Here is a 25,630-nt window from a genome sequence, read left to right on the forward strand (position 1 = left end):
CCATAAATATATTGTAAACACCATTAAAGATAAAAGGCTGAAGCCTAGGATCTATAAATAGTAAATAAATAAATGTAATTTAAAAAAAAATATTCTTATCATTTCGGAAAATTTAAAAAAAAATTGTATTTGAAATAGTTGATGTTTTTTTTTCATTTTTGTCATTTCTGTAGTTTTCGTAATTTCTGTCATTTTTGTCATTTATTTCATTTTAGTTTTTATTGGTTTATTTTTCCTTTTTTCGTAAATTTGGTATTTTTTTTTTTGTAATTTGTTATCACTTTTATCAATTTAGTTTTTTTTTTGTAATTAGTGTGATTATATATAATTTTTGTTATTCTTGTCATTTGTTGTTTTTTGTCATATTCAGAATCTGATGACCAATGGTGGCCTCATAATCTTCAAAACATTTTTCACGGAATCTTACGTTTCGTTTTTTCATTATATCATTTCCAAGGAAACAAAAATTGAATTTCTATATTTTCATAAATTAAATATCCAAAGCCAAACTCATTTTGTTTGTTTACAATTGTGTGCTTAAATCAAGTTCATCACTTTTTATTAGAATAGAAAAGAAAATAGATAAGGACATACGAAAATAAAAAGAATGAATGGACGAAGATCAATAGCTTTTAGGAAAAGGTATATTTCGAACTGAATTGAATATCATTAAAAAAACTAAAAATTCCCTCGATCCCTAAATATATTCATACTGACGCCACGACTAACACAGCTTTGACATGATTGTTGTTTTCATTGTTGGTTAGCCGAGAGCTTTTCCATTCGACAATCGCTCGGTCTAGTGTACTGACTTGTTTTTCAGTTTTGCGTCCTAAAGTCGCACGTAAAGCTAGCTCACAGTTTGTTTTCCACAAAGAACCAACAAAATTCCAACAAATTAAAGGAAAATCCCAAGGATTTCAACAATCGTTAAATTGTTTATCTGCAACGAGTGGCATTTTATCATCCATAATCATTAAGGCTGGACGTTTAGCTTTTACCAGGTACGAATCGAAAAAAAAAATAGTTCAAAAAGTTACTGCGTAAAACGCAATTGCTCCAGAACAAAGAAGGCTTACGGCAAATTTAAAAAAATGGCCAGTGAAATTAACTAGTCTTATAAGCGTTTTAAAACATTTTCGTTTCAGCGATAGAAAACAATACTTGAATATAGCAATTACATAATTCATGAAATGATAAAAAAAAGTTTGTCAGATTTTGATATACAACTTTTTTTTTCAAACGACTTTATGATTTAGGATAACTGTGAAAGATTTAGGCTGAAAGTGATCTTAAATATGTTTTAAGAAGAAATTCATTTGAAGAAAGCATTTTACAACAACCGGAAAAAATCTCCGTTTCGGGCAATCAGCAGGTAGACCTTAAAATCAATGTATCGATTTTCCATCCTGTGTGCTGTGTCGCGATGGTAGATTCCGAAAACCAAAACAAAGATTCCGATACACACCAACACACAGGTGTGTTTGAGAAAATGCGACTATTTGTGTCATTGTGTGCGATTTGTTTATGTTTTTCACTTTTCCCCTTTTCGACGGCTTTTCCGATAAAGGGAGGAGATGGGTGAAAACTTTCCTCATTTTTCATCTTCACACTGTTTGTTTTGATTACCTACTTGCGTTCAAACTTCGAAGGCTGTTGGGGCAATATGATGGAGACACGTGGTGGGTCGTTACCACTTGTTGCTCTCAAAAGTTTTTGTTTTTTCCCCCCAGCCTACTATGACAACGCTTATGGATGGGCCAATCTCTGGGGTTTCGGAGCAAACCGGCAATGGGAATGATGCCGTGGTGGAACAATCGACTCCAAAACAGACGACATCATCAACAGGAGCCGCCACGACAAATGGCCTGCAACCAGAAGGCCAAAAGCCACGCCTACTTTCATCGCTTTACAATTTCCTGGTCATTGTAAGCTTCTTCCTAGTAGGCTTTGCAGCGTTCCGAAACACGCTGACATGGTAAGCGTAGTGATCTATTTTATCGACTCCTATGATTAATGTATTTTTATCTCAAGGCATCTGCAACGATTTTGGGGAGCATCCGGAGATTTTTGGCAATCTCAATGGGACAAATTCATTGATTTTACTGGTAACTTAAAATAGGATTGAAAGCTAATCAAACAGTACCATCAATAATCTTTCCTAACCAGGTGAAAATCCAGCAACGTTATGGATCCACAGCACAACTCTGTTCACGATGTTCGTGTACTGGTTCTTCGGTGGAATCTACACCCTGTTTGATCTGACATGTCGACCTTCCTGTATCCGGCGGTACAAAATGCAACCTGGAACTAACGAACCGGTCGATAGGACTCGGCTCATCCGGGTCATTGCCCAGGTGGTAATCAACCAAACCGTCGTTGGCATTCCGATGGCCATATTCATGTACCAGGCAATGCGATTTCGGGGTCTCAACGATCTGAGGGAGCTTCCCACCTTCCACTGGGTGCTGGCAGAGCTGTCGTTCTGTATTTTCATCGAGGAAATTGGATTCTACTATGCCCACCGGTTGCTGCATAACCGGTACATCTACAAGTTTATCCACAAACAGCACCACGAGTGGACAGCCCCGATCGCCATTACGGCAATTTATTGCCATCCGATTGAGCACGTGTTTAGCAACCTGGTTCCTCCGTTCTTGGGTATCTTCCTGCTGGGTAGCCACGTGGCCGTGGCCTGGTTGTGGTTTACCCTAGTCATCCTGTCGACATTGAACGCCCACTCCGGTTACCACTTGCCGTTCTTCCCTAGCCCGGAGGCTCACGATTTTCATCATTTAAAGTGAGTATAACATTTTATAACAATGCCAGCGTGCTCTGGTACCCGGCAAAATGTGATATTTTTGATATTTGTCGGATCCAGTTTCACCAACTAATAAAGCATTCGCTGGCAGAGTAGAAGAATATAACGGAACTGAGAACAGAGCATTCAGGTGGAATAGGGAGGCTTTTGTCTTGGATATTGTCTACATCGTAAATCCCGTTGTGCCGTTTTCCGGCTTGAAATCATCATTATAAACTTGGAGCTGTGATTTTTGTTTTTGAGCTATCCGTTGCCTTAAGTGGGGCGGAATGATGTTAGAATGATCTCCAGCGTTTATTCTTTGTACCAGGATCAAGTCAACTTTGGGGATCCTGTTGTTCCAGGGTCTTAATATAGGGGTTTGTCTAGGTGTGGTGGAGGGTTTTGGCCTTTAAGGTCGTTAGATCGCCGATGGTGATTCTTTTGGTCCACCGTCATCAGGGAAGAAATTGGACTGGTGAGGAATGCTGAACTGATTATTCTTACATCTTAGTTGTTGAAAGACTCCAGTTTATTGATCAGATCTACCTTGGTGTAATATCGACCAAAGACCACTCAGGAAACTCCTCGACTGCCTAGATTCTTCTTAAATCTATGCACACTTTCATATACCTAATGCTTTTTAAGTAGAACCAATTAAGACCAACGAAATATATTAGAAAGTTAATGTTACGACGATACTACATTTACTTTCTTTCTTTTTTTGTTTTTAATTTCATCTTGCTTGCGAAACCATTTCTAGTACCTAAAACGGTTTCTTGTACTTAAATATTTCAATACTCTATTTTAATAGCTCCATTTACCTTTTTGAATGTGATGAGATTTATGACAGCTTTTTTTAAACATATATCAACCACTATTTCCCGGACGTTTTTATCACTGTCCATAGTTTTATATTAAACTGATCTTAAATTTACTTTAAGATTTTTTTACAGCATTTAAGCTACTAACACTGACCACACTGACTGGACACTTGATTTGGCTGCTCGAAAAATTAACGAGTAATGTCGATACCAGAGACGCTTCGATAGATGTTGTAGCCCGGCTGGAAAATTAAACCAGACATTTGATAGATATCGATCAGTTCAGACTACTCGAACGGACTGAACAGGTTGGGGTCCATGCTATAGAGTCAAATTTTTATGCTCGAATTGCAGCCGCGCAATGTCGACGGTAGGAGGCTTTAAGACATAATTTGAATGAATTTTTTTTTTCGAAGTGTCATGTCAGTGTGATCAGTGCTACTAATCGATTCCATAATTCTTGTCAATGTCTTACTTCCAAGTTTTATTTCAACTATGCGGTCTTGAACCTCGCTCGAAAATTAAAATGAGCAAACTGCAAACAACTACATAACAATTTATAAAAAATAGTTTTTCACCTACTTTTCGGCAGAATGGAATCAGACTTCTAATGACGCATTTAAGCACCACATTAATGTGCCTACCAAATAATTACATACAATTCACATCTAAGCGACTGGTTCATAATCCACCTCACTTAGTACTTGTGCCAAACCACGAGATCTTCCGAAATACAAGATCTCAGACAACAACAAAAACGACATGGTGCCATCAATCGTTTACTGGTGTAATTTCTACACAGAAATTTAAATATTTCTAAAATATTTCATTCGTTTGGAACTACACATCAAAGCGACGCGAAACTATTTCACCTAGGATCCGGCTCATTACATGTAATGCTATTTTATTTACTAGTCATTACACCCGAAGTTCATCATTGTTCACCGCAATAACAATGTTTTAAACTGTCCAATATTTTTGGGAGGCAAATCACGTACCGGTTATCGATTCCCTTAGACGTTTGGAATCTTCCTTCTTGAAACTTTTTTTCGTTTTGAAGTCTAAATATCACCCTCATTCTCGTTTTCGATCGAATGACATTCGTTCGAAAGTTAGGCAATTTCGTATTCTTGTTTTCGTTCGAACGAATCAGAGCAGTTCGATCTTTCGAACATCGTTCGAACGAACAAAACTTTGCATTCCCGTTTTCGTTCGAACGTATTTTTTCTATGGGCTGACAAACGCAAGTCTGACACTGCGAATCATGAGCGTTTGAAGGAATTTTCGAAATTAAAAACCGATTATGGGATAGAAAATTGGTTCAAAATAACCAGATAAATGTGAGCTAAATCCACACGAAATCAATTTCTTCAAAATAACAAAAATTTAAATACAAAAACAAACATATTTTAATAATTAAAAATAGAAATTTTTATCTCAATCATCTTTCTCTTTCTTCTCTGAGGGATTTTTTCCAGTATCAGCAGAACAACTTCGCGTGCCCGGAATGTTTTAATGAATTTGGACTCCAAATTTCTTAATAATTCTGCTACAGCTGACTTTGCTGTCTATGTCGCCAGGAATTTAGTTTTCACGTTTCATTTCGATTCTTTTCCAGCTATCGACTTACAACGCAAACCTCAGGCGTATGAAGAAAAAGTTTTTGCTAAGTAATTCAAAATAATCATTAATTTCGATTTACATAATCAATTTAATTCATAATTTTAAGCTTATTTCTATTTGAAACTTCATTGTAAGCCTTCCTTATTCCTCTCGGCGGGTGATATTATAGGCATCAGCAGCAGCTACATCACTAACATAACCACCATCGGCTATTGAGAACAGCTCCTGAACGGATCACTAGAAAACAGCTCAAACCGCTACCGATGATTGCAATACGGCCAAATTGCGCTGCTGGAAACAACCCTCTCGAATGCTGATTTTCTGCCTTCAACTGCTTACGATGTTCATCGACCGCCCGGTGTTCGGCACACGACGCGGAATAAAGTTTCTCAGCCATTTCTTGCCGATTAATAAATGACCACGCTTTAAAAATAATCTTTACGCTTTTGGCACGGACCAGAAACTGCAATGTTTATGATAAGAAATGTCATTTCGCCGCAGCCTGCTGCTAAAAAAATTTCGAAGTTGATCTGGTAACACCAAAATCGAAAGTATCGCATTCGAACGAAAACAAGAATAGCCTTTTCGAATTCGATCGAAAGTATCCGTTCGAACGAACGACAGATACGCCGTAAACAAGAATAAGGGTGTATGTACCTCCTTGAAATTTTTTTTTCTCCTCGTCGCCAAAATGTAATATCGACTAAAGACCACTCAGGAAACTCCTCGACTGCCTAGATTCTTTTTAAACTTACGCACACTTTCATATGACGTTTTTTAAATAAAACCAATTAATACCAACGATAATACTAGAAAAATAATATTTATTACGACGATACTACACTTGGCTCGGCTGACTAAATGAAGTTCGTAGAGGACCGACGGAAGTAACCGACCGTGTAGAAAGCGGAAAAGCGAATCTCGGTGGGCCATACTTGTATGGTTGGAAAGAATTGGTAGGATGTTCATTTTGTTGGTGGCATTTTTCTGTACGTTGTTGAAGTGCAGTTTGAAATTTAGGCGGTTTTCTAGCCAGACTCCCAGTAGACGGGTATAGTGTACTTGAAGGATTCTTTGTTCATCCTTAAGGAGCCGATGCAGGAGGAGATTGGACTTCTCGGAAGGAAACTGGAAACCCATTCTAGGGGCCCAATCAGCTACTATGTTTGCTGCATGCTGCGGCTTTCTTCTGACAATCTTAGGAAATGAAGAGATTGAGATGAGAAGAATACAGTCGGCGTAGGACCTAGATGTTTCAAAGTATGACCTGAAAAATTTAGTTCATAGCCACCAGGAATAACGTTGAGGCTATTTGTAGGACTCCACATATAACAGGTCGGATGTTCGAGCGCGTTTCGTTGATGAGGACTTGGATGTATCTATCTATTTATTTGTTCCCATTTGGTAAAGGTGTTAAGAATAGCGATGCGATCAACCCGATCGAAGACCTTGGAGAGGTCGAGTGATAGGCATTCCACATGACGGTGTTCGCGAAGTGAAGTGTCAATTGTCGAGAAGCAAAGGATTTTGCTTGGGTTTGGCTTTTGGAATGACTAATCCAAGCTTCCAACATACGGGGATTTCACTTTTGGTCCAAATTTGGTTGAATATTTTTAGGAGCATGACATTCTGCAGTTTGAATGGCAAAAGTAAATAAAAAGAAGTTCGTTTTTCGTAGAATGACTGTATCTCAGGCAGCATGTGTGGCTTTAGAAAGCTCAAATTTTGTGAAATAATAGAGTGATAGCTGATCTATCTTAAACAGTCTTCACGAAAACATGCACCAAGTTCAACTTGGGTGCAAAATTTAAGGCACAAGTTCACCTTGGATTTTTATACAATCCAAATCATACACTGAAAGAAAAATCATGGTATTCTGAAATAAATAAAAATGTTTAATTTTACCATGCGCTAGTTTTGTCGATATAAATAAAGTTTTGGTTATTTTGACGATCTTTTGGTTAATTTTACTATGCGAACCAGAAAAAATATGGTAAACTAAAACGAGAAAGAGGTTTAATTTTACCATGCACAAAATTTGTCGATATAAATAAAATTTTAATGAATTTTACCATGCGAATCAGAAAAAATGTGGTAAACCTAAATAAAAAAAGAGGTTTAATTTAACCATATGCAGCATTTTCCGCATTTGAAAAATATTTTTAATAATGGTTAACAATACTCTGGTAAATTTTACCATGGATGTCAATAGCCAACATGCTTCCGTTCTGTCATTTAGCACTTAGTTTTTTTTCTTGCCATAAAATCGGTTGTTTAAATTTTGGAATTAAATTGATTATGTGCTCTGTGTCTGAAGGTAAGTATTTTGGTGTGGAAAATGTAACCAAAAATATCACTTTTTATATATCCACAGAAAATCATTACAATCTGGAGCGTAAGCAGAGTCATCAATGATAGAAGCTGATTTAACAGTTTATAAAATGTTCAAGGGTAAGTGAATTTTATAAATAATTTTGTGCAATATTTAACATTCCATTTAAAAAAAATTCAGCGCTCGAGACGACGATGATTCGAAACGGCAAAAATAAAATCTTAGGACAATTACGCGGCACTGGATGTAGGGTACCATATTACAGGCGCACCTTATAGTACACATATATTGATCAGCAAGTATGTTACCTTGTCATAGATAGAAGAGAAAAGATAGAGAGTAAGAGGAGGAGGAAAGGGAAGAAGAACGGGGAGTTTTTTAGTTTGGTACGCGGACAGGAAAGACGCGAATAAATCGTTGTGCAATATATCTAGTTACGAAAGTGGAAATTGCATCCGAAACCCCACGAAGTCCTTACATCTGGCGACGAGGATGGCGGAAAACATGGTGAGTTCAGTGGAAAACAGAATTAAAAGTGAAAAATTAGACAATTTGTGTTGGGAAAAGCCCATCCTAAATGTGGCACGAAAGCCAAAATGGCGTACGTTTTGATGGTCGAGACCAAAGGAAGAAAAGGGTGAGAGAATTCCCGAGGGGCACCCGATTATACGTGACTCAATTTCTTGCTCTCTTGGCTCTGAGGAGTGGGAGAGAAGTATGAGTAATTAGGTGTTTGTTTTCCTTGTATTGAGGTACATTGTTTGAGAATGTTGGTGATATCCGAACTCTGAGGAGCGAAGGAATGAAAGTGTTGAGCTTTGAGAAGCTAAATGAAATGATGCGCAAGTGTTCTGAGGAACAAACATTGTTTATTATTGAGCTTTGAGAAGCCAAAGAAGAAGATGTTCTAGAGTTCTGAGGAACTAACATTCGAAAACATTGTGCTTTGAGAAGTTTTGACAATGACGTGTGTATTGACATATTAATTAATTGCATTACAGATCAGCGAGTCGCGAGCGATTCCACCATTTCGATGTGAAGAAATAGCCCGAAATCAATTATCCAAAGAATGGAAGAGTTGGAAATCTTCACTGGAAGTATATTTCGAAGCGTTTGATGTAGTTGACCAACGGAAGATGAAAGCACTTCTTTTGCATTTTGGTGGAAGACAGTTACAAAAAGTTTTCGGAAATCTACCTGATGTAGACAAAATTCCTTTGGTTGCGACTAAGGTGAACTGGTACGATTTGGCCATTAGCAAGTTGGACGATTATTTCGAGCCTGGTAGGCAATACATCTTGGAACGCTGTCGACTGCGGAAGATGAAACAGGCGAAAAACGAGAGATTTTCACATTTTATGATGCGCATTCGTCAGCAGCTCGCCGATTGTGGCTTGGAGAAATTTTCCACGGAAGTAAAGGAAATATTGACCGAAATATTCCTTACAGATGCTATAGTCGAGGGATGCGAATCTGAAGAACTCAGACGTCGCATTCTTCAAAAGGATAGATCGCTTGCCGAGCTGGAAGAGCTAGGTGCAATGATGGAGGGCGTAGAACAGCAAATGAAGGACATAAGCTCGTTGAATCCAAATGAAAGCAATATAGAAAAGGTTTTTAAAGTGGAATCTAGATTCGTAAGAAAATCAACAACATCAGGTCGTGCGCAGCGAAAACTGGAAAAGAAACCATATGATGCACGGAAAATGAGATGCTTCAGTTGCGGAATAGATGGTCACATTTCTTCATCATTGCAGTGTAAAGCTCGCGATCAAAAGTGCAGAAAATGTGACAAGAGGGGGCATTTCGAGGCTGTGTGTGGAAAACGATATTTCAACAAGCGGGATGTTATTTTCAAACACCAAGAAGGAAAAATTCGATTGATAACTGAAATTAAAGACGAGTTTGATGATAAAGCAGAAGAAATTGTTGCGGACGACGCTGAGAATGTTCCAGAGAAAAAGAGCAAAACATAATATTGTTTTTACTCTGGAAACGAAACAAATCTCATTGAATGCGTGGTAGGCGATGTCCCTTTGATGTTGCTGATTGATTCAGGCTCTGATGCTAATTTGATACCGTTAAAAGTCTGGGAGGAAATGAAGCAGGCGCAAGTAAACGTGGCGAACATGATCAAAGGAGGACAACAGACTTTGAGAGGATATGGGAACACGAAGCCTCTTCAAATAGTTGGGACGTTTCAGGCTAACATAACTTGTGGAAATCAAACGGTCTCAGCTAAATTTTTTGTTGTTGGTGAAGGACAATGTTGTTTGTTGGGCGACACAACGGCCAAAGCTCTGGGAGTTTTGAGAGTCGGATTAAACATAAACCAGGTCGAGGATAAGTTTTTACCGTTTGGCAAAATTCGTGACATGCAGGTTCAAATTCATATGAATCCTGAATACAAACCGGTCTTTCAACCTGTACGTAGAGTGCCGATACCATATGAGTCTGCTGTAAATGAGAAGATTGAGCAGTTATTGGCTCGAGATATCATTGAGGTAGGAGGTTTATGTTTTCTTCGAAAGGATTTCCAATAACAGTTTCCAGGCAGGATGTCATAAGATTGATTTATCTTGAAAGCAAATAAATGAATAATAAAAGTAGTAAAATTGTTTAATGTTTTAATGCAATTTATTTCGTAGATTAAAACTGGACCAACATCTTGGGTTTCGCCACTAGTTGTGGTGGGAAAAGCGAATGGTGAGCCAAGGATTTGCCTCGATTTGCGTAGGGTAAATGAGGCTGTGCTTCGTGAACGATATCCTATGCCAATTGTGGAAGAACTATTAGCTAGAATTGGTAAAGGAGCAATCCGTAGTAAGCTAGACATTAAAGATGCTTTCCTGCAAACTGAGTTGGCCCCAGAATCTCGAGACGTCACGACGTTCATAACACACAAAGGACTGTTTCGGTTTAAAAGGCTGCCGATGGGTCTGGTGTCCTCCCCCGAAATTTTCCAAAAAGTTATGGAAGAGATTCTCTCTGGCTGCGAAGGAACGTTCTGCTACATAGACGACATATACATTGAAGGGTCAACTCGTGCAGAACATGATAAACGACTTCAAGTCGTCATGTCGCGCCTGAAAGATCGAGGAGTAGTTCTCAACCATGAAAAATGCCAAATCGGCGTAGCCGAGATTGAGTTTTTGGGACACGTCATTACAGCCCAGGGTATTAAACCTTCTGTTAGTAAAGTGGATGCCATCAAATCTTTCCGCCGGCCAGAGAACGTTTCGGAATTGAAAAGCTTTCTTGGCCTGGCAAATTATTTGAACAAATTCATTCCAAATCTTGCCAAAATTGATGAACCCCTTCGTCATCTCTTGTTGTCGTCCAGTAAATTTGAATGGAAGGAACCGCAGCAAACTGCATTTGATGCTATCAAAGTTGCCCTGGCAGTTGACACGATTTTGGGACACTTTAATGTTGATGATCAAACGTCAGTCATATCGGATGCTAGCCCATCGGCCCTTGGAGCTATTCTTTTTCAAACGGACACAACCGGAGAGTCTCGAGTAATAAGCTTCGCTTCTAAATCACTAACGACCACTGAGAAGAAGTATTGCCAAACGGAAAAGGAAGCGCTGTCGTTAGTATGGTCGGTCGAAAGATTTCAAATGTATTTGTTGGGCTCGAAATTCGATCTTATCACTGACTGTAAAGCTTTGGTTTATCTTTTCACTCCACGGTCTAGACCCTGCGCTAGAATAGAGCGTTGGGTTCTCCGACTACAGGCTTTTGAGTACACAGTTAAGCACTGGCCTGGTGAGAAAAACATAGCTGATGTATTATCTCGACTCTCAACACTGAAAGCAGAACCGTTTGATATGTCTGAGGAACTGTTTGTAAACGAAATAGCTCTTGCTGCAGCATCGACTGCTGCGATCCGTTGGGAAGAAATTCAAAGGGTTTCTAAGGCAGACAATGAAATTCAAACGGTTATTCAATGTCTACGCAACAACCGTCTCCATGATTTGCCGGTGGTTTATCGCATTGTCGGAAGAGAATTGTGCGCGATTGAACATGTAGTTCTGCGGGGTGACCGTATAGTAGTCCCAGGTAATCTGAGGGAGCAAGTATTATCTTTAGCTCATGAAGGTCATCTCGGTTCACGATTGATGAAAAGCCATCTTCGCACATCAGTATGGTGGCCAAAAATGGACCAAGACGTGGAGACGTTTGTGAAGCGATGTTATGGCTGTACGTTAGTATCTGCTCCAGAAGCTCCAGAGCCTATGGCGCGTCGAGAGATGCCGAACGGACCGTGGGAAGACGTAGCCATCGATTTTCTGGGTCCGCTTCCAGAAGGACAATTTCTGCTAGTAGTGATTGACTATTACAGCAGATATTTTGAGATCTGTGAAATGGATTCTATAACGGCGGAGTGCACAATATTTCAACTGATGCAGATTTTTAGTAGATTTGGAATACCACTCACGTTGACCGCTGACAACGCACCACAATTGAGCGAAGATTGTGAGGCGTTTTCAAAGTTTTGTAAAGATCAAGGCATTAAGCTACTTAATACCATTTCATATTGGCCCCAAATGAATGGCGAAGTGGAACGCCAAAACAGGACCATATTGAAACGACTCAAAATTGCGCAGGAGCTGGGCCAAGACTGGAAGATGGAACTGCAGAAATTCTTGTTGGCATACCGTAGTACTCCACACTCGACAACAGGGCGGTCACCTGCTGAATTGTTATTTGGGAGGAAAATAAGATCTAAAATTCCACAATTGATGCCAACATATGTAGGTGACGAAGAAACCAAAGAACGTGATCAAATACAAAAAGAGTTAGGTCGTGAATATGCAGATAAGAAAAGAAGAGCTACTCCGAGTTCAATTGTTGTAGGGGACAAGGTATTGATTAAAAGGCAAAAGAAAGATAATAAACTAAGTGGTGATTTTGTAAACGAAGAATACATAGTACAGGAAAAACATGGAGGGGATGTTATAGTTAAATCGTCAGTTTCTGATAGGATATATCGTAGGAACGTTGCTCACTTGAAAAAACTATGGACTCCTCAAGAAAATGAAAAGTTAAGTATCTCTTCTGAAGATAGGACAACAGAAACTACTAATGAGAACTCGAAAAACGATGAAACGGGCACTCATAGAGTAGGTGAGAAACGTATTCGTAAAGAACCTAAATGGCTTGAAAATTATATACCCCATTAGTCAAAGATTTGTCAAGGGGGATGTAGGGTACCATATTACAGGCGCACCTTATAGTACACATATATTGATCAGCAAGTATGTTACCTTGTCATAGATAGAAGAGAAAAGATAGAGAGTAAGAGGAGGAGGAAAGGGAAGAAGAACGGGGAGTTTTTTAGTTTGGTACGCGGACAGGAAAGACGCGAATAAATCGTTGTGCAATATATCTAGTTACGAAAGTGGAAATTGCATCCGAAACCCCACGAAGTCCTTACACTGGAGGCCAAATTAGGTTTTTGGCGTATATATGTTTCCTGATCTTTTACGCCGAATAATAAAAGAAGAGCATAATCACAATGATGGATTAATAAAACAGCATTTCAAAAATGTGAATTGTTTCATTAAATGCATGGATTACTACTAAATTTACAATATTTTGTAATAATTACCATGGCATGGTGAAATTGAACGTCATTAAGCCGTAACGCGCCATAACGTAAACACATGGTAATTTTAAACAAACTAATGTTTAAGATAAACAAATACGTACTCGAAAAAAATCCATCTGTTTTTATTTTTAAATTCACCCTTGGATATGGTAACGTTCACTATGATTTTTCTTTCGGTGTAGGTTTTTCAAAAACAGCAACCCGAGCGTACAAGTTGTACCCGATGTTCGTACTCAGGTTCGAACATTAATGTTTGTACACATAGTCACGTCACACTAGGCAACGGTTGCGATATTTTGGGTGCTTCAACCTGGGGGAGGAAGACTGAAATTCGCTGTATCGTTTTCAGGTTTTCTGTATCGTTTTTTTTTCTGTTCGACAAAAACCAGCAATTGTATAGAAAAGATTTGTAATCGATCAAGTTTTAACTTTAGATGATCAATTTTGTGTAGCGAGTCATGTAACTCAGTTGTTTAGGTGCTAGTCTTCTGAGTTAATTGCTGCAGATTCAAAAGTAAACATCGAAGTCGAATCCAACAGCTAGATAGTCTGTCAACTCTGTCGTAAATATCAACTTTGAACTATATAAAAATGTTGTTCGGTCCAAGGGAACTACCCAAAATCTAAATCTGTTATTTAAGCTATTTTCAAGATCAACCATTGATCAAGCAATTTTTATTTATCACCTTCGAAAACTTCAACGAAATTTGAGCCACTTAATATGCCTGAACATGCAAGAATTTGCCAGAGTGAAACAAAACCTAATTAAATGATTGTTTAATGCAAAACAAGTGCTTTTCAGCATCAAAACAGTTTTATTGAAAATCGCTAAATAAGAAAGTAAAATTGTCTACCTTCGCACTGCTCGGTAGATTGATGAAAGAAATTTGACGTTTGAAAGATTTTTTTCTTTTTTTATTCAGTTTTCCTCCCCCAGGCTTCAACGAGTTTTGTCGTGCCTACGTGACACCTGAGACTGTCACAACGTCTCGCGAAAAGAAATAATAATGTGACTACGCCTAAGTAGCCAAACATAAAAGGGACATCATCAATACTCAGTCTCCGAGCACCGGGAGTAAACTTTCATAGAGATAAAAGGTTCGTTTTAATTCGTTGATACCACACTTAGGTCGAATTCACAATGAGCGCGGTGCGAAGTGCGAAGCGAATTTCCAATTCGCGCGAAAAACCGCTTCTCATTGAAACACGTTGAAAAAAACATGGACCGGCCACAGTGCAAGCGAATTTTCGTGCGAAGACCCGGCTGGATCGCGCGAATTCATCCTGTTCATCCGGACATACACTGAAAATATTCTCTCGGATATTTTTTATCGTAAAATGATTTATCAAAAAAAAATTTTTCAAAAGTTGATTTATTTAATTATCATTGCCGTTTCTGTTTTGGTAATGAAAAATGCACGGTTTTTTAGCAAGGATTTTCGAAACAAACGCGGTTTCAGTCTTTTTCTATTGAAACAAGTTATAACTGGCAATAAACGACCGGTGGCATGAAAGCCCCACAATATGTGTATAGGGTGAAGGGGCTGAACGGATAGAAGTTGGAATTTGTTATCCGACGCCACCTTGAAATCCAATATGGCCCCTTTCACTCAACTTTAAAATGCTGGAAGTGACTGAAAAGCACATGAAACTCCCACAATATGGGTATTGGATGAAAGTACTCAATAAGTAGAAGTAGAATTTGGCTGTCCGACGCCATTTTGAAATACAAGATGGCGGTTTCCGCTTAATTCAAAATGCAATAAATAACTGAAAATCGTAAGGTCCATCCACAATATAAGAAATGAGTAAAAGGGATAAAAAAGTAGATGAAAAATTACTGACAAAAATTTAACAAAAATTTTGAGAGAACTGCAAAAAAGCACTGAAAAGAATAAACAAAAATATAACAAGTGTTATAAAACTAAAGTAATATTGACAAAAATAATACAAAACTGTGGGAAAATATGAATAACTATTACTAAAATTAAAAAATATGACTAAAAAAGTAGTGACAAATGACAAAACTTTGAATAAAACACGCCAAATGTGGTTAAATAATTAAGCCGAAAAATATGAAAAATATTACAAAATTAGACAAAAATATGAGAAAAAAATCACAGAAATGGCAAAACTATGACAAATGAGAAAAAAAATTTATGATAAAATTATAATCAAAATTTGATAATAAAATTACCCGACAGAACTAATATAAGGACCAATATTTGACAATAAATTTACAAAAATGACAAAATAATAACAACAAATTTACAATAAAATCACAAAAATCTGACAAAAAATAAGGCAAAATGGCTAGAATATGACAAAGTTCTGAAAAAAATATGACAAAAATTTGTCAAAAATAATGACAATAATCTAACAAAATTATGAAAAATGAGATAAAAATATAACAAAATACTTTCAAATATATGTAAGAAAAATGACAAAATGATGACAAATACGACATAAAAATCACAACATTTAAAAAAAAAGACAAATCCAAACATATAATAAAAATAATAATAATAATAATAATAATAATAATAATAATAATTTATTAATGATGAATATGTAAAAAATATATCGCAAATACGACGAAAAAATGACACAATCTATACAAATCTATGGGCTTGTGATATGTGTAACTCAGTTGGCATGTTAGTTCCCTCCTAAGCCAATGTCCGTGAGTTCAAATACAAGACTAATCATCGAATGCATTTGTACTGGAAAAGACTTTCAGTATGAAGAGAAGGACAAAACTATAAAAAAAACTTACAATCAAATGAACAAAAAATCTGACAGAACTATGACAAAAATATGACAAACGAAAACATGACAAAATTATGACAAAAATTAAAATAAAATGACAAAAATCTTACAGTACTATGACAACCTTTGTCAACTGTCATAGTTTTGTTTTATCATAGTTTTGTAACATTGTTTCATACTTTTGTTGCATATATTTTTATCACATTTATAAGATTTTGGTCATAGTATTGCCAGATTTATGTTATTTTATTTCAAAATTTTGTCATACAGACCCCGCTTGATTTTGGCAACATCCGAGCAAAAACCGTTCGTTTTTGGCAACATCCAAAAAAGACGTTTTTTTGTCTTTTTTTTATTTTTTATTTTCATTTCAAACAAATAAAAATTAATGTAAAACGTAATATTAGCATGAAATTTTTTCATTCGGCTTAATTATGATAGTTTTAAACAGTAAAAACATGAATTTTTCCATGTTTATTGCACATAACTAATATAATTAAGTCAAATTGAAAAATTGTATGCTAATATAAGGTTTTACATAAATTTTGACTAATATTTGAATTAAAAATCAAAAATAAAAAAGTGACAAAAAAACCGTTCGATTTTGGCAACATTCGATTTTGGCAACATAAAATTTTCGGGCGTGTTGCCAAAACGAACGGGGTCTGTATTTGTAATTTTTGATTAGTTATTATATTTGTCATATTTTTATTCCATTTTTCATATTTTCCATAATGTTGTCAAATATTTGTCAAAGTTTTTAATTTCGAGTTTTGGCATTATTACTAATTTGTTGTTATTATTTAGTCAACTTTTATTAATTTTTGTCAATTTTTTTTTTTAATTTGGTCATGGCTTTGCCATTTCAATGTCAAATTTATCATAGATTTGGTATATTTTTCTAATATTTTTGTAATATTTTTATCACCATTGCCATATTTTTATTAAAGTTTTGTCAGCGTTTCGTAATATTTGTTATTATTATATTGTATTTGTTTTTCAAAATTTTGTTATATTTATGTCATAGTTTTAGTAGATTTTTTTTTTGCTATTTTCAGTCATTTAAATTATTTTAAAGTTGAACGGAAGCCGCCGTATTGGATTTTAAGATGGCGTTTCATAGCGTCAGACTGCAAAATTCGACTGTTACTAATTGATTGAGTTTTTCGGAATTAACGCGGATTAGTTTTTTTTTTGCGCGGTGCGTATCCCTCGCTCACAGTTTTGTTAATTTGCAAAGATTTTTTCACGTGTGATTAATTTTTGCAACACCGAAGGTTTTTTTCAGTGTTGAACCGCTTCGCAATTCGCGTGCACTGTGGCCGGCCTTCAAAAGCGAACTTGCGAAATTCATCCGGTGAATGAATATTTCGCTTCGCAGTTCGCTTCGCGCTCACTGTGTTCGTACCCTTAGGGCACCTGCAACGGTTCAGGCGTAAATATTGGTTTTAAGTATACCAGTTTTAGCAAAATTTGAAATTTTAGAATCGACTAAAACACCCACTCCCCACCGGTGTAAGAGAAAATTTAAAACGGAATCACTTTCATTGCAGACACTCATTAACTGAGAAGAAAAAAACCCATTTTATAATAAAAAATGCATAAGTTTTGAGTTTCACGGTTAATTGTCTTAAAATTAATTCTACGAATATTCTTTTTGACAGAACAATGATTTCAACTATTCTACCAGGATTTCATTAATTTAAAAGCAAAAATAACTACACAACGAGGAAAAAAGGTCAATTGAAATAATACTTCAATTAATTCAGTCAAATTGCTTTGAATCTACACGCAGAGAAAACTTGGATTTTGAAACAAAACAAAACTGACTTTGATTCAAAACACTCAGTTTTTTTAATCAAACTCCTGTTTTCTTTGAATCAATGAATTCTCGTTCTGATTCAAATGAATAATTTTTGAAAGAAAGAATTAATTTTTTGAACCGAATAATTTTGGAATTTGATTTTAAACAAATTCTTTGATTCAAAAGACATTTTTTCAATTGCATATGTCTTTTAAAACAAAGTAAATTTTCTTTCAACCAAAGAAAAATGTTTTCAACAGAAAGGAATAATTTCTTTAAGTTAAAACTTCAAACTTAGAAGATAATTTGGATTGAGCAAGTACCGAATTTCGAATTAAGTTTCGCCGGTCGTGTTAAAAATCAAAACTAGTGAATCAGAGATAGCTATTTAGGAGGATTCAGGATGAGGAATGCATACCATGGTAAGTGCGTGTTAATCCATTAGTCAAAAAGTGAATATTTAAGATTTTATATAAACTTTTACATTGTTACAGGACCACGGCTGATTCCGCCCAAAATCCAGCGGTCTGATTATCTTCGGGCCGATCTTCAGCGGCAATCACCACACGCAGAGAAAACTTGGATTTTGAAACAAATCAAAACTGACTTTGATTCAAAACATTCAGTTTTTTTAATCAAACTCCTGTTTTCTTCGAATCAATGAATTATCGTTCTGATTCAAATAAATAATTTTTGAAAGAAAGAATTAATTTTTTGAACTGAATAATTTTGGACTTTGATTTTAAACAAATTCTTTGATTCAAAAGAAATTTGTTCAATTGCACATTTCGTTTAAAATAAAGTAAATTTTCTTTCAACCAAAGAAAATTGTTTTCAACAGAAAGGAATAATTTCTTTAAATTAAAATTTTAAAGTTAGAAGATATTTTGGATTGAGCAAGAACCGAATTTCTAATAAAGTTTGTCCGGTTGTGTTGAGAAAATCAAAACTAGTGAATCAGAGATAGCTTTAGAAGGATTCAGGATGAAGAATGGTAAGTGTGTGTTATTCCATTAATCAAAAAGTGAATGTTTAAGATTTTATATAAACTCTTGCATTACAGGACCACGGCAGATTCCGCATTAAATCCAGCAGTCTGATTATCTTCGGCCCGATCTTCAGCGGTAATCACCAGTTGGATGACCACTAAAGCTACCAACCGGAGCTGCTTCCGGAAGTCTATTGAGCGGCCCAAGAAGAATGCCCTCAGGCCAAAATTAGGCCGGATGATTCATTTATAGTAAACCAGTGTTAGTGTTAATTTTTTAAATAAAAATTAATTTAAAATGTAAATTCTTTCTTTTTATTATTCAAAATTCCTAATAGGAACTTCGGGACAACAGAAAATATTTCTTCCAATTGGAATAAAATGAAAATGGTTCAATGAACCAATCCTTTTAAATCTAAATCTGAATTACATTATAGCAAACGAGAACAACTTTGCATCAAATGGAACTGTTTTTTGTTTCAAAGCATTAATATTTTGATTCAAAGATTTTTCAAAAGAAAAATTCTTTGAAACAAAGGCAAATGCCTTTGAATCCAAGGAATTTTTATTTATCCCAAAATCAAAGGAAAAAATCCTTTGTTTTTGCGGCACTTTCCTTTGAAATAAAAAATCTTTTCGCTGCGTGCAGTTGGATGACCGGAGTTGCTTCCGGAAGTTTATTGAGCGGTCCAAGAAGAATGCCCTCAGGCCAATATTTAGGACCGGTTAATTCCATTATAGTGAACCAGTGTTTGTGTTAAGTTTGTAATAAAAATTAATTTAAGATGTAAATTGTTTCTTTTTATTGTTCAAAATTCCTAATTGGAACTTCTGAACAACAGAAAATATTTTTTCCAATTGGAATAAAAGGAAAATATTTCAATGAACCAATGCTTTTAAATCTAAATCTAAATTTCATTGTAGCAAACGAAAACAACTTTGCATCAAATGAAACTGTTTTTTGTTTCAAAGCATTAAGATTTTGACTCAAAGATTTTTCAAAAGAAAAATTCTTTGAAACAAAGGAAAATGTCCTTGAACCAATGGAATTTTTATTTATCCCAAAATCAAAGGAAAAAATCCTTTGTTTTTGCGGCACTTTCCTTTGAAATAAAAAATCTTTTTTCTGCGTGTATGGAATGAGGTTTTGTTAAAATGAAATGAAAAAGCAATATTTTTTTCAAGTTATTGCTGACATTGATAAAGGAAATGAGAAATGTTTATCCCAAAGTCAAAGGAAATTTTCCTTTGATTTGACGACATATTTGTTTGACAAAAACTTGTTTCACTTTGTAAATTTATGTATGGATACAGAAAAATATGCTGATATTGACGAAAACTCCGAGCAATCTATACGAAACTAAAAATCTCTCAATATGTCAAATAAAACAAAAATATTTATTAAATAAACATTTATTTTACCTCATCGAAAAAGTACTAAAATTTTCTTTTCGTTTATTTTTTTTCAAATTTTAGAACGCTGACTAAATTCACAAATTCGTCGAGCCCAAATGAAAAGCTTTTTATTTAATTATATTAAATCGAGAATAATGTGACATCTATACATTTATGACATTTACACTGGATTCTTTTTTTAAACGATTGTTGTGTTCGTGCAAAAAAAGAAATCGTGTAAAAAAAGTTCGAAACACCCGGGCAAAATTCATCGCTCATTTTGAATAAAGCGGCCAACTTGGACTGTAAATCGATCATTTCCAACCAGGTAGACCATGCTGAAGTGATTTGAGTGAAACCGGGAAGCTCAAAGATTTGTTTTGAATTGCTCTGTTTTGGGTTTTAAGCCACGGTTGTTCCGGAAGTTCCGCAGAGTCTCTAAGTGGCCATTCCGGCAAATGTTTCCGTCGGGAAGCAACGTTCGAATCCATTTACCACCCAAGAGTGGTTCGGACAAAAAGCGGGAATGTGTAGTACCTGTTTTTAAAATGTTCAAAAATCGTCTTATTTCGAGAAAATCGTTTAAAAAAAGTCGTTCAAAATAAAACCGTGTAAAATAAGATCGTTTAAAAAAAGAATCCAGTGTATACTTGATATGGTATTTATTAACATCTATTCTCGATTTATGTTACGTATAGGCTGGTTGAAGCGAAAAAAAACATTCAAATAATATCTCAAAAACAAACTATTATCACACCCAATGTTACCCAAACATGTGTGAAAGAAATCATTGTTGGCTAAAATTTTCTCACCGTGAACTAAATCGGTCTGTCGTATATTTTGAAATCCTGTTCCAAATTTGCATGAATTTGGAACAAAGGCGTATAACTGTTGGGAATCTCGAAATCGATAACTGTGCTAAAACAGCAATATACGACACCGGTGCCAGCCGAAATGTTTTAGCGTGGTCGAAAACCGTGTTTTGCATCTACCGTTGGGACAGCCCTTAGGGCTGTCCCAACGGTAGGTGCAAAACACGGTTTTCGACCACGCTAAAACATTTCGGCTGGCACCGGTGGCGTAAATTGCTGTTTTAGCACAGTTATCGATTTCAAAATTCCCAACAGTTATACGCCTTTGTTCCAAATTCAAGCAAATTTGGAACAGGATTTCAAAATATACGACAGACCGATTTAGACGTTTGGGGCTCACGCTGAGAAAATTTTAGCCAATGATGATTATTTTCACACATGTTTGGGTAGCATTGGGTGTAATAATTGTTTCTTTTTGAGAAGTTATTTGAATGTTTTTTCTCGCCAAAACCGGTCAATACGTAACACAAATTGAGAAAACATGTTAACAAAAACCATGTATCATTTATAAATAATTTATGTAAAACTATTCTTGACTTCATATTTCAATAAATAGCTTTTGGCCTCAACGAATTAGTGAGCCCAGTCAGCGTTTCTCGAGTTCAAACGTTATATGAACTTTCATTTTCAATAACAGAAACATTCTAATGAAATTAATGCAAAACAACAATAAACTTTAAAAAAAAATTAAAAAATTTGAATATCCGTGTAATGACCGGTTTTTGTACAAAGTTGTTAACAATATTTATAATCCATCATATTTCACAATTTTAATATAAAAACCATGAAATATGATATATTGTTCGATAACATTGACTAAACTGACATGATTCTTAGAAAAAATTCCTTTCAATTTCTGGCTAAAAGCCGTCTGCTACATTACAAACTACTGATAATTAGTGATAATCATGAAAATTCTACTTAAGAATACATAAAAGGAGCATGTTTGTCAATCTGTTTAGTTTGCCCAGCCAAAAGCACAAATATGTTTAATGAATTTTTACCTATAAACAAGAACTGGTAAACTAAATTAATATTTGGAATCAACACCCCAAAATGAGTCAATTTTTAAAAGAAAAAGGTTTTTTTTTTTGTTTCAATTAAGCTTTTTTTCTCGCTGCGTATAGGCATTTTGGCTTTTTAAGCTTCGTTCAATCATAGATAAAAATCGGTTTCAACTGGTTTCTGCCAACTGGTATTGTCGTTACAGGGAAGAACTGTAAAATCAGTTGAGCGACAATGGATTTTTCTCGGAGTAGGTACGTTAAACCTAACGTCGGAAGTAGTGCGCTGGATGGCGGGTCACCGTACGATTCCAGCGCACTACTTCCGACGTTAGGTTTAACGTACCTACTCCGAAAAAAATCCATTGTCGCTCAACCGATTTTACAGCGCTGGACTGGCGCGACACAATAGTTGTTCAATGAGCCAAAGTTTTGGTCGAAACTAGTCAGGTCGTTGTCAATGAAGCAAGCTGAAACTAGTCAAAATAGTCAAAATAGACAAAGCTCGACATGGGGGTTCGTTACGGCCTGGAAGAAATCGGTCGAAGTCAATTGGAAAAAGAAAGGTATTCAATCGTCAATCCATTTCTACTTGTTTCGAACAAACTTTATTAAAAAGACTTTAAGTTAATGAAATCCTGGTACAATTAAGACGGTGTAAAACTCAAAACTTAGCAATTTTTCACTTAAAATGAATTTTTTCTTTTCAATTATTGAGTGTCTGCAATAAAAGTGTACCCGTTTTAAATTTGCCATCACACCGGTGGGGAGCGCGTGTTTTAGCCGATTCCAAAATTTAAAATTTTGCTAAAACTGGTATACCTAAAACCAATATTTAGACCTGAACCGTTGCAGGTGCTCTTAGGGATCCTGGAAAGTTGTCCTTAGTAATTGTGTTGACCACACAAGTGAAACATGGCAACGTGTAGCCGATAATGGATCTTACAAACAGAACCTCCTACATCAAGCTATACATTTCTATAGAATCTCTATAGAATATCTTATAAGAATCTCTTGTGATCAGCGGCACAAAACACTGGAAACCAGAATGCATATGGGCGGATATCAAATGAAATTGAGCAGAGAGGATTTCAAGAAGATACTGATTGTGGCTAGCCGTTGTTTTTCCGAATCGATCATTACGAGATGAGTCATATCGTCAAAGTTTAAGATCTTGATTGGACAAGAGACTATCTTAAGGAATCGTTTTCAAAAATGAATTAACAAATAAAACAGTGAGGAACTCATTAATTTCATTTAATTTCGAAGGCTTAATTTAAAGGTCATAGCTTAAGAATTAAATTTATTGATGAAGTTTTTGTTATGCATAGATTCAGATGCATTGCTTGCCGACAACTGAATAAACACGCTCCGCATCCTGGGTCACAGCTATGCCAGAATGTCCACAGTTGATCGCTCCTCGTGCCGAATATCCGTTTCAAAAGAAATTGGAGAAAACTTGGCCACTAGACAGTTGAGGGTAGGTATTTGGCTTACTCGAAAAAATCGAACAAATTAATTTAATCGAACAATATCATCAGAGTGAAAAGTTATTAAAGTTCAAAGTCGAAGTGCACGCGTTTCACATTTGTATACATTTATGAACGGTACTGTATATGGTCGGTTTTAGGATTTTTTTTTTGTTAATGTGATCGTCACCTAGAGTTTTTTTCGAATTTCTCTATGTGTTGGACGTGGGATACTTGTTTATTTTGTAGAGGAACAAAATAAAACAATCAGAATTCCTTCAATCGTGGCTCCAGAGAGTACTGTTTTAATTACGATTGTTTTCTCTCTCTCTCTCTTTCTCTCTCTCTCTCTTTCTCTCTCTCTTTCTCTTTCCCTACAGATTCAACCAATGCTTCGGTGTGCTCGGCGTGCTGGATCGGCTCCACGGCACCGATACGCTGTTCCGTAACACCAAGGCCTACGCCCGGCACATCATGATGCTGAGCTTCGTCCCGGCCCGAGAAGCTTTCCCGGAACCGGCCAAGAAGCCCTTCTAAGTGTGCACTAAGATGATCGATCAACTTTTGAGCTAGTATTTTTCACAATAAACAACAACAACAAACACATTCTGATCGAATTATAAGACTACTATCGTCGTAACTAATATGTGAATGTACCGTTTTGGGTATCGTCCCCGGTATTAGGTGTGTTACTACAAGAAACAAAATATTAACCGTTTACCAACTAGAAACGATCATGCTCTTAAAGAGCGACAACTTAACTGTTAGAGGTCTCTGTCACATGTCACACTTTAAAAGGGTGATTTTGCACTATTTTACTGGAAAAAAAGGAAAGGGAAAATATGGAAACTACTACCAGCACGCATTCTAACACCAATGTTAGATGGAAATCGGAAAGCGCTAAAATTGTAGAACAGACTAGATAGATAGAGAGAGAGCACTGTTTGTCGGAACAGAAATCGTAGTTAAATGATTAGATTACTTAAATCACCCAACGCATGTAGTACGACAAACTTACACAAAGTACTGACTATCTAAATATTTGCTACTTATATAATTATTACTAAAATGAAACTACTACTACTACCAATACAATTACTACTACAACTATTAGCATTGCTACACAACGCGTATGAACAAAGAAAAAACACACACACAAGACTGTGATTAGAGGAGCAACGGAACGGTGTAGGAATTCCGGATTTAGGAAAAACAGGAAACTGCACGGTGTGATAACTAAAAATTCTAGTATTAGCAAGCTGAATGTATACATCTTTTTAGAAATCTGATGGTAGCAAACGACGAAGACTCCTACTTTTTTTTTCTTAAACATCAAAGAGGATTCTTTTCAAGCTCTCCCGGAAAAATTTACAAATTGCTTTAGAAATGTTTTCCTAAGCTAAATAATTATAAAGTTTATCAAATCACACCTATTCCCAAAATACGCCTATTGTTTCCGCAGAATACTACAAAGACAAGGTTTTAATTCACGCATCCACCCACACTCACATCCTTTGACTAACAAAATAAAAGTGAAAATTGAAAGTAACCATACCTACAATTGAAAATAGAATTCCAACCGAGTTGGGATATGGATATCTCTGTGAATGTAAAGTAATTTTTTAAATGTATATTTTAGCGATTGTGGACTTCTTTCGCATTCTGACCGGCAATAATGAGAAAGCCAGCTACCCTTTCTATAGCGAAAAAATTCTGATGATTTTCTAAATCTTTGACAAAATTGTAACTTTTGATTTTTTTTTTTGTTATTTTGGAAATTTAGTCATATTGAAAAATTAAATTAATTTTTGAGTTCTAACATTTTGTTAATTTAAGCAGTTTTCAATTTTCGAATTTTTCCACAACCTTGACTCTTAAATAATTTTTGTCCATTTTTTAAGTTGTAACATTTATATTAACCTTTTTGACAATTCGAAAATGTCTATTTTAAGAGTTTTGATAATTTTGAAAGTTGTATGGCAAAATTGACAGTTTTTTTTGTATTCCGTTTTTTGGAATGCCTGATTAATGTTAATGTTAAAATTACCGAGAATTTCAGAATTGTTAAAATTGTAAAAAATTTGACAATGTCAAAATTATGAAAATTTTGAGAATGTCAAAATTGTGAAATTC

General features: G+C 35.7%; 2 protein-coding genes across 4 annotated transcripts; both read left to right on the top strand.

Annotated features, from left to right (window-relative positions):
* Positions 1–767: 767 nt before the first annotated feature.
* On the top strand, positions 768–25,140 carry LOC129746467 (fatty acid hydroxylase domain-containing protein 2-like). The gene is made up of 5 exons (XM_055740122.1): positions 768–1,004; positions 1,734–1,978; positions 2,035–2,108; positions 2,170–2,800; positions 23,878–25,140. Exons 2-5 carry the CDS (start codon positions 1,740–1,742, stop codon positions 24,032–24,034), a joined length of 1,101 nt encoding a protein of 366 aa, XP_055596097.1. The 5' UTR covers positions 768–1,004; positions 1,734–1,739; the 3' UTR covers positions 24,035–25,140.
* On the top strand, positions 2,807–23,868 carry LOC129746443 (uncharacterized). Of its 3 annotated transcripts, none has more exons than XR_008737303.1 (3): positions 2,807–8,086; positions 8,581–14,325; positions 22,894–23,868. XR_008737303.1 is itself a non-coding variant. In XM_055740102.1 (2 exons), the coding sequence occupies exons 1-2, from the start codon at positions 8,072–8,074 to the stop codon at positions 9,553–9,555; spliced, it is 990 nt and encodes a 329-aa protein (XP_055596077.1). In that variant the 5' UTR covers positions 2,807–8,071; the 3' UTR covers positions 9,556–10,346. The 3 variants fall into 3 exon arrangements, 1 of the variants encoding a protein (XP_055596077.1); XR_008737302.1 differs by having other exon boundaries at positions 2,807–7,698; positions 7,760–14,325; XM_055740102.1 differs by lacking the exon at positions 22,894–23,868 and having other exon boundaries at positions 8,581–10,346.
* Positions 25,141–25,630: the final 490 nt, after the last annotated feature.

This window comes from Uranotaenia lowii, chromosome 1 (assembly GCF_029784155.1).
Source record: "Uranotaenia lowii strain MFRU-FL chromosome 1, ASM2978415v1, whole genome shotgun sequence".
Taxonomy (NCBI): domain Eukaryota; kingdom Metazoa; phylum Arthropoda; class Insecta; order Diptera; family Culicidae; genus Uranotaenia; species Uranotaenia lowii.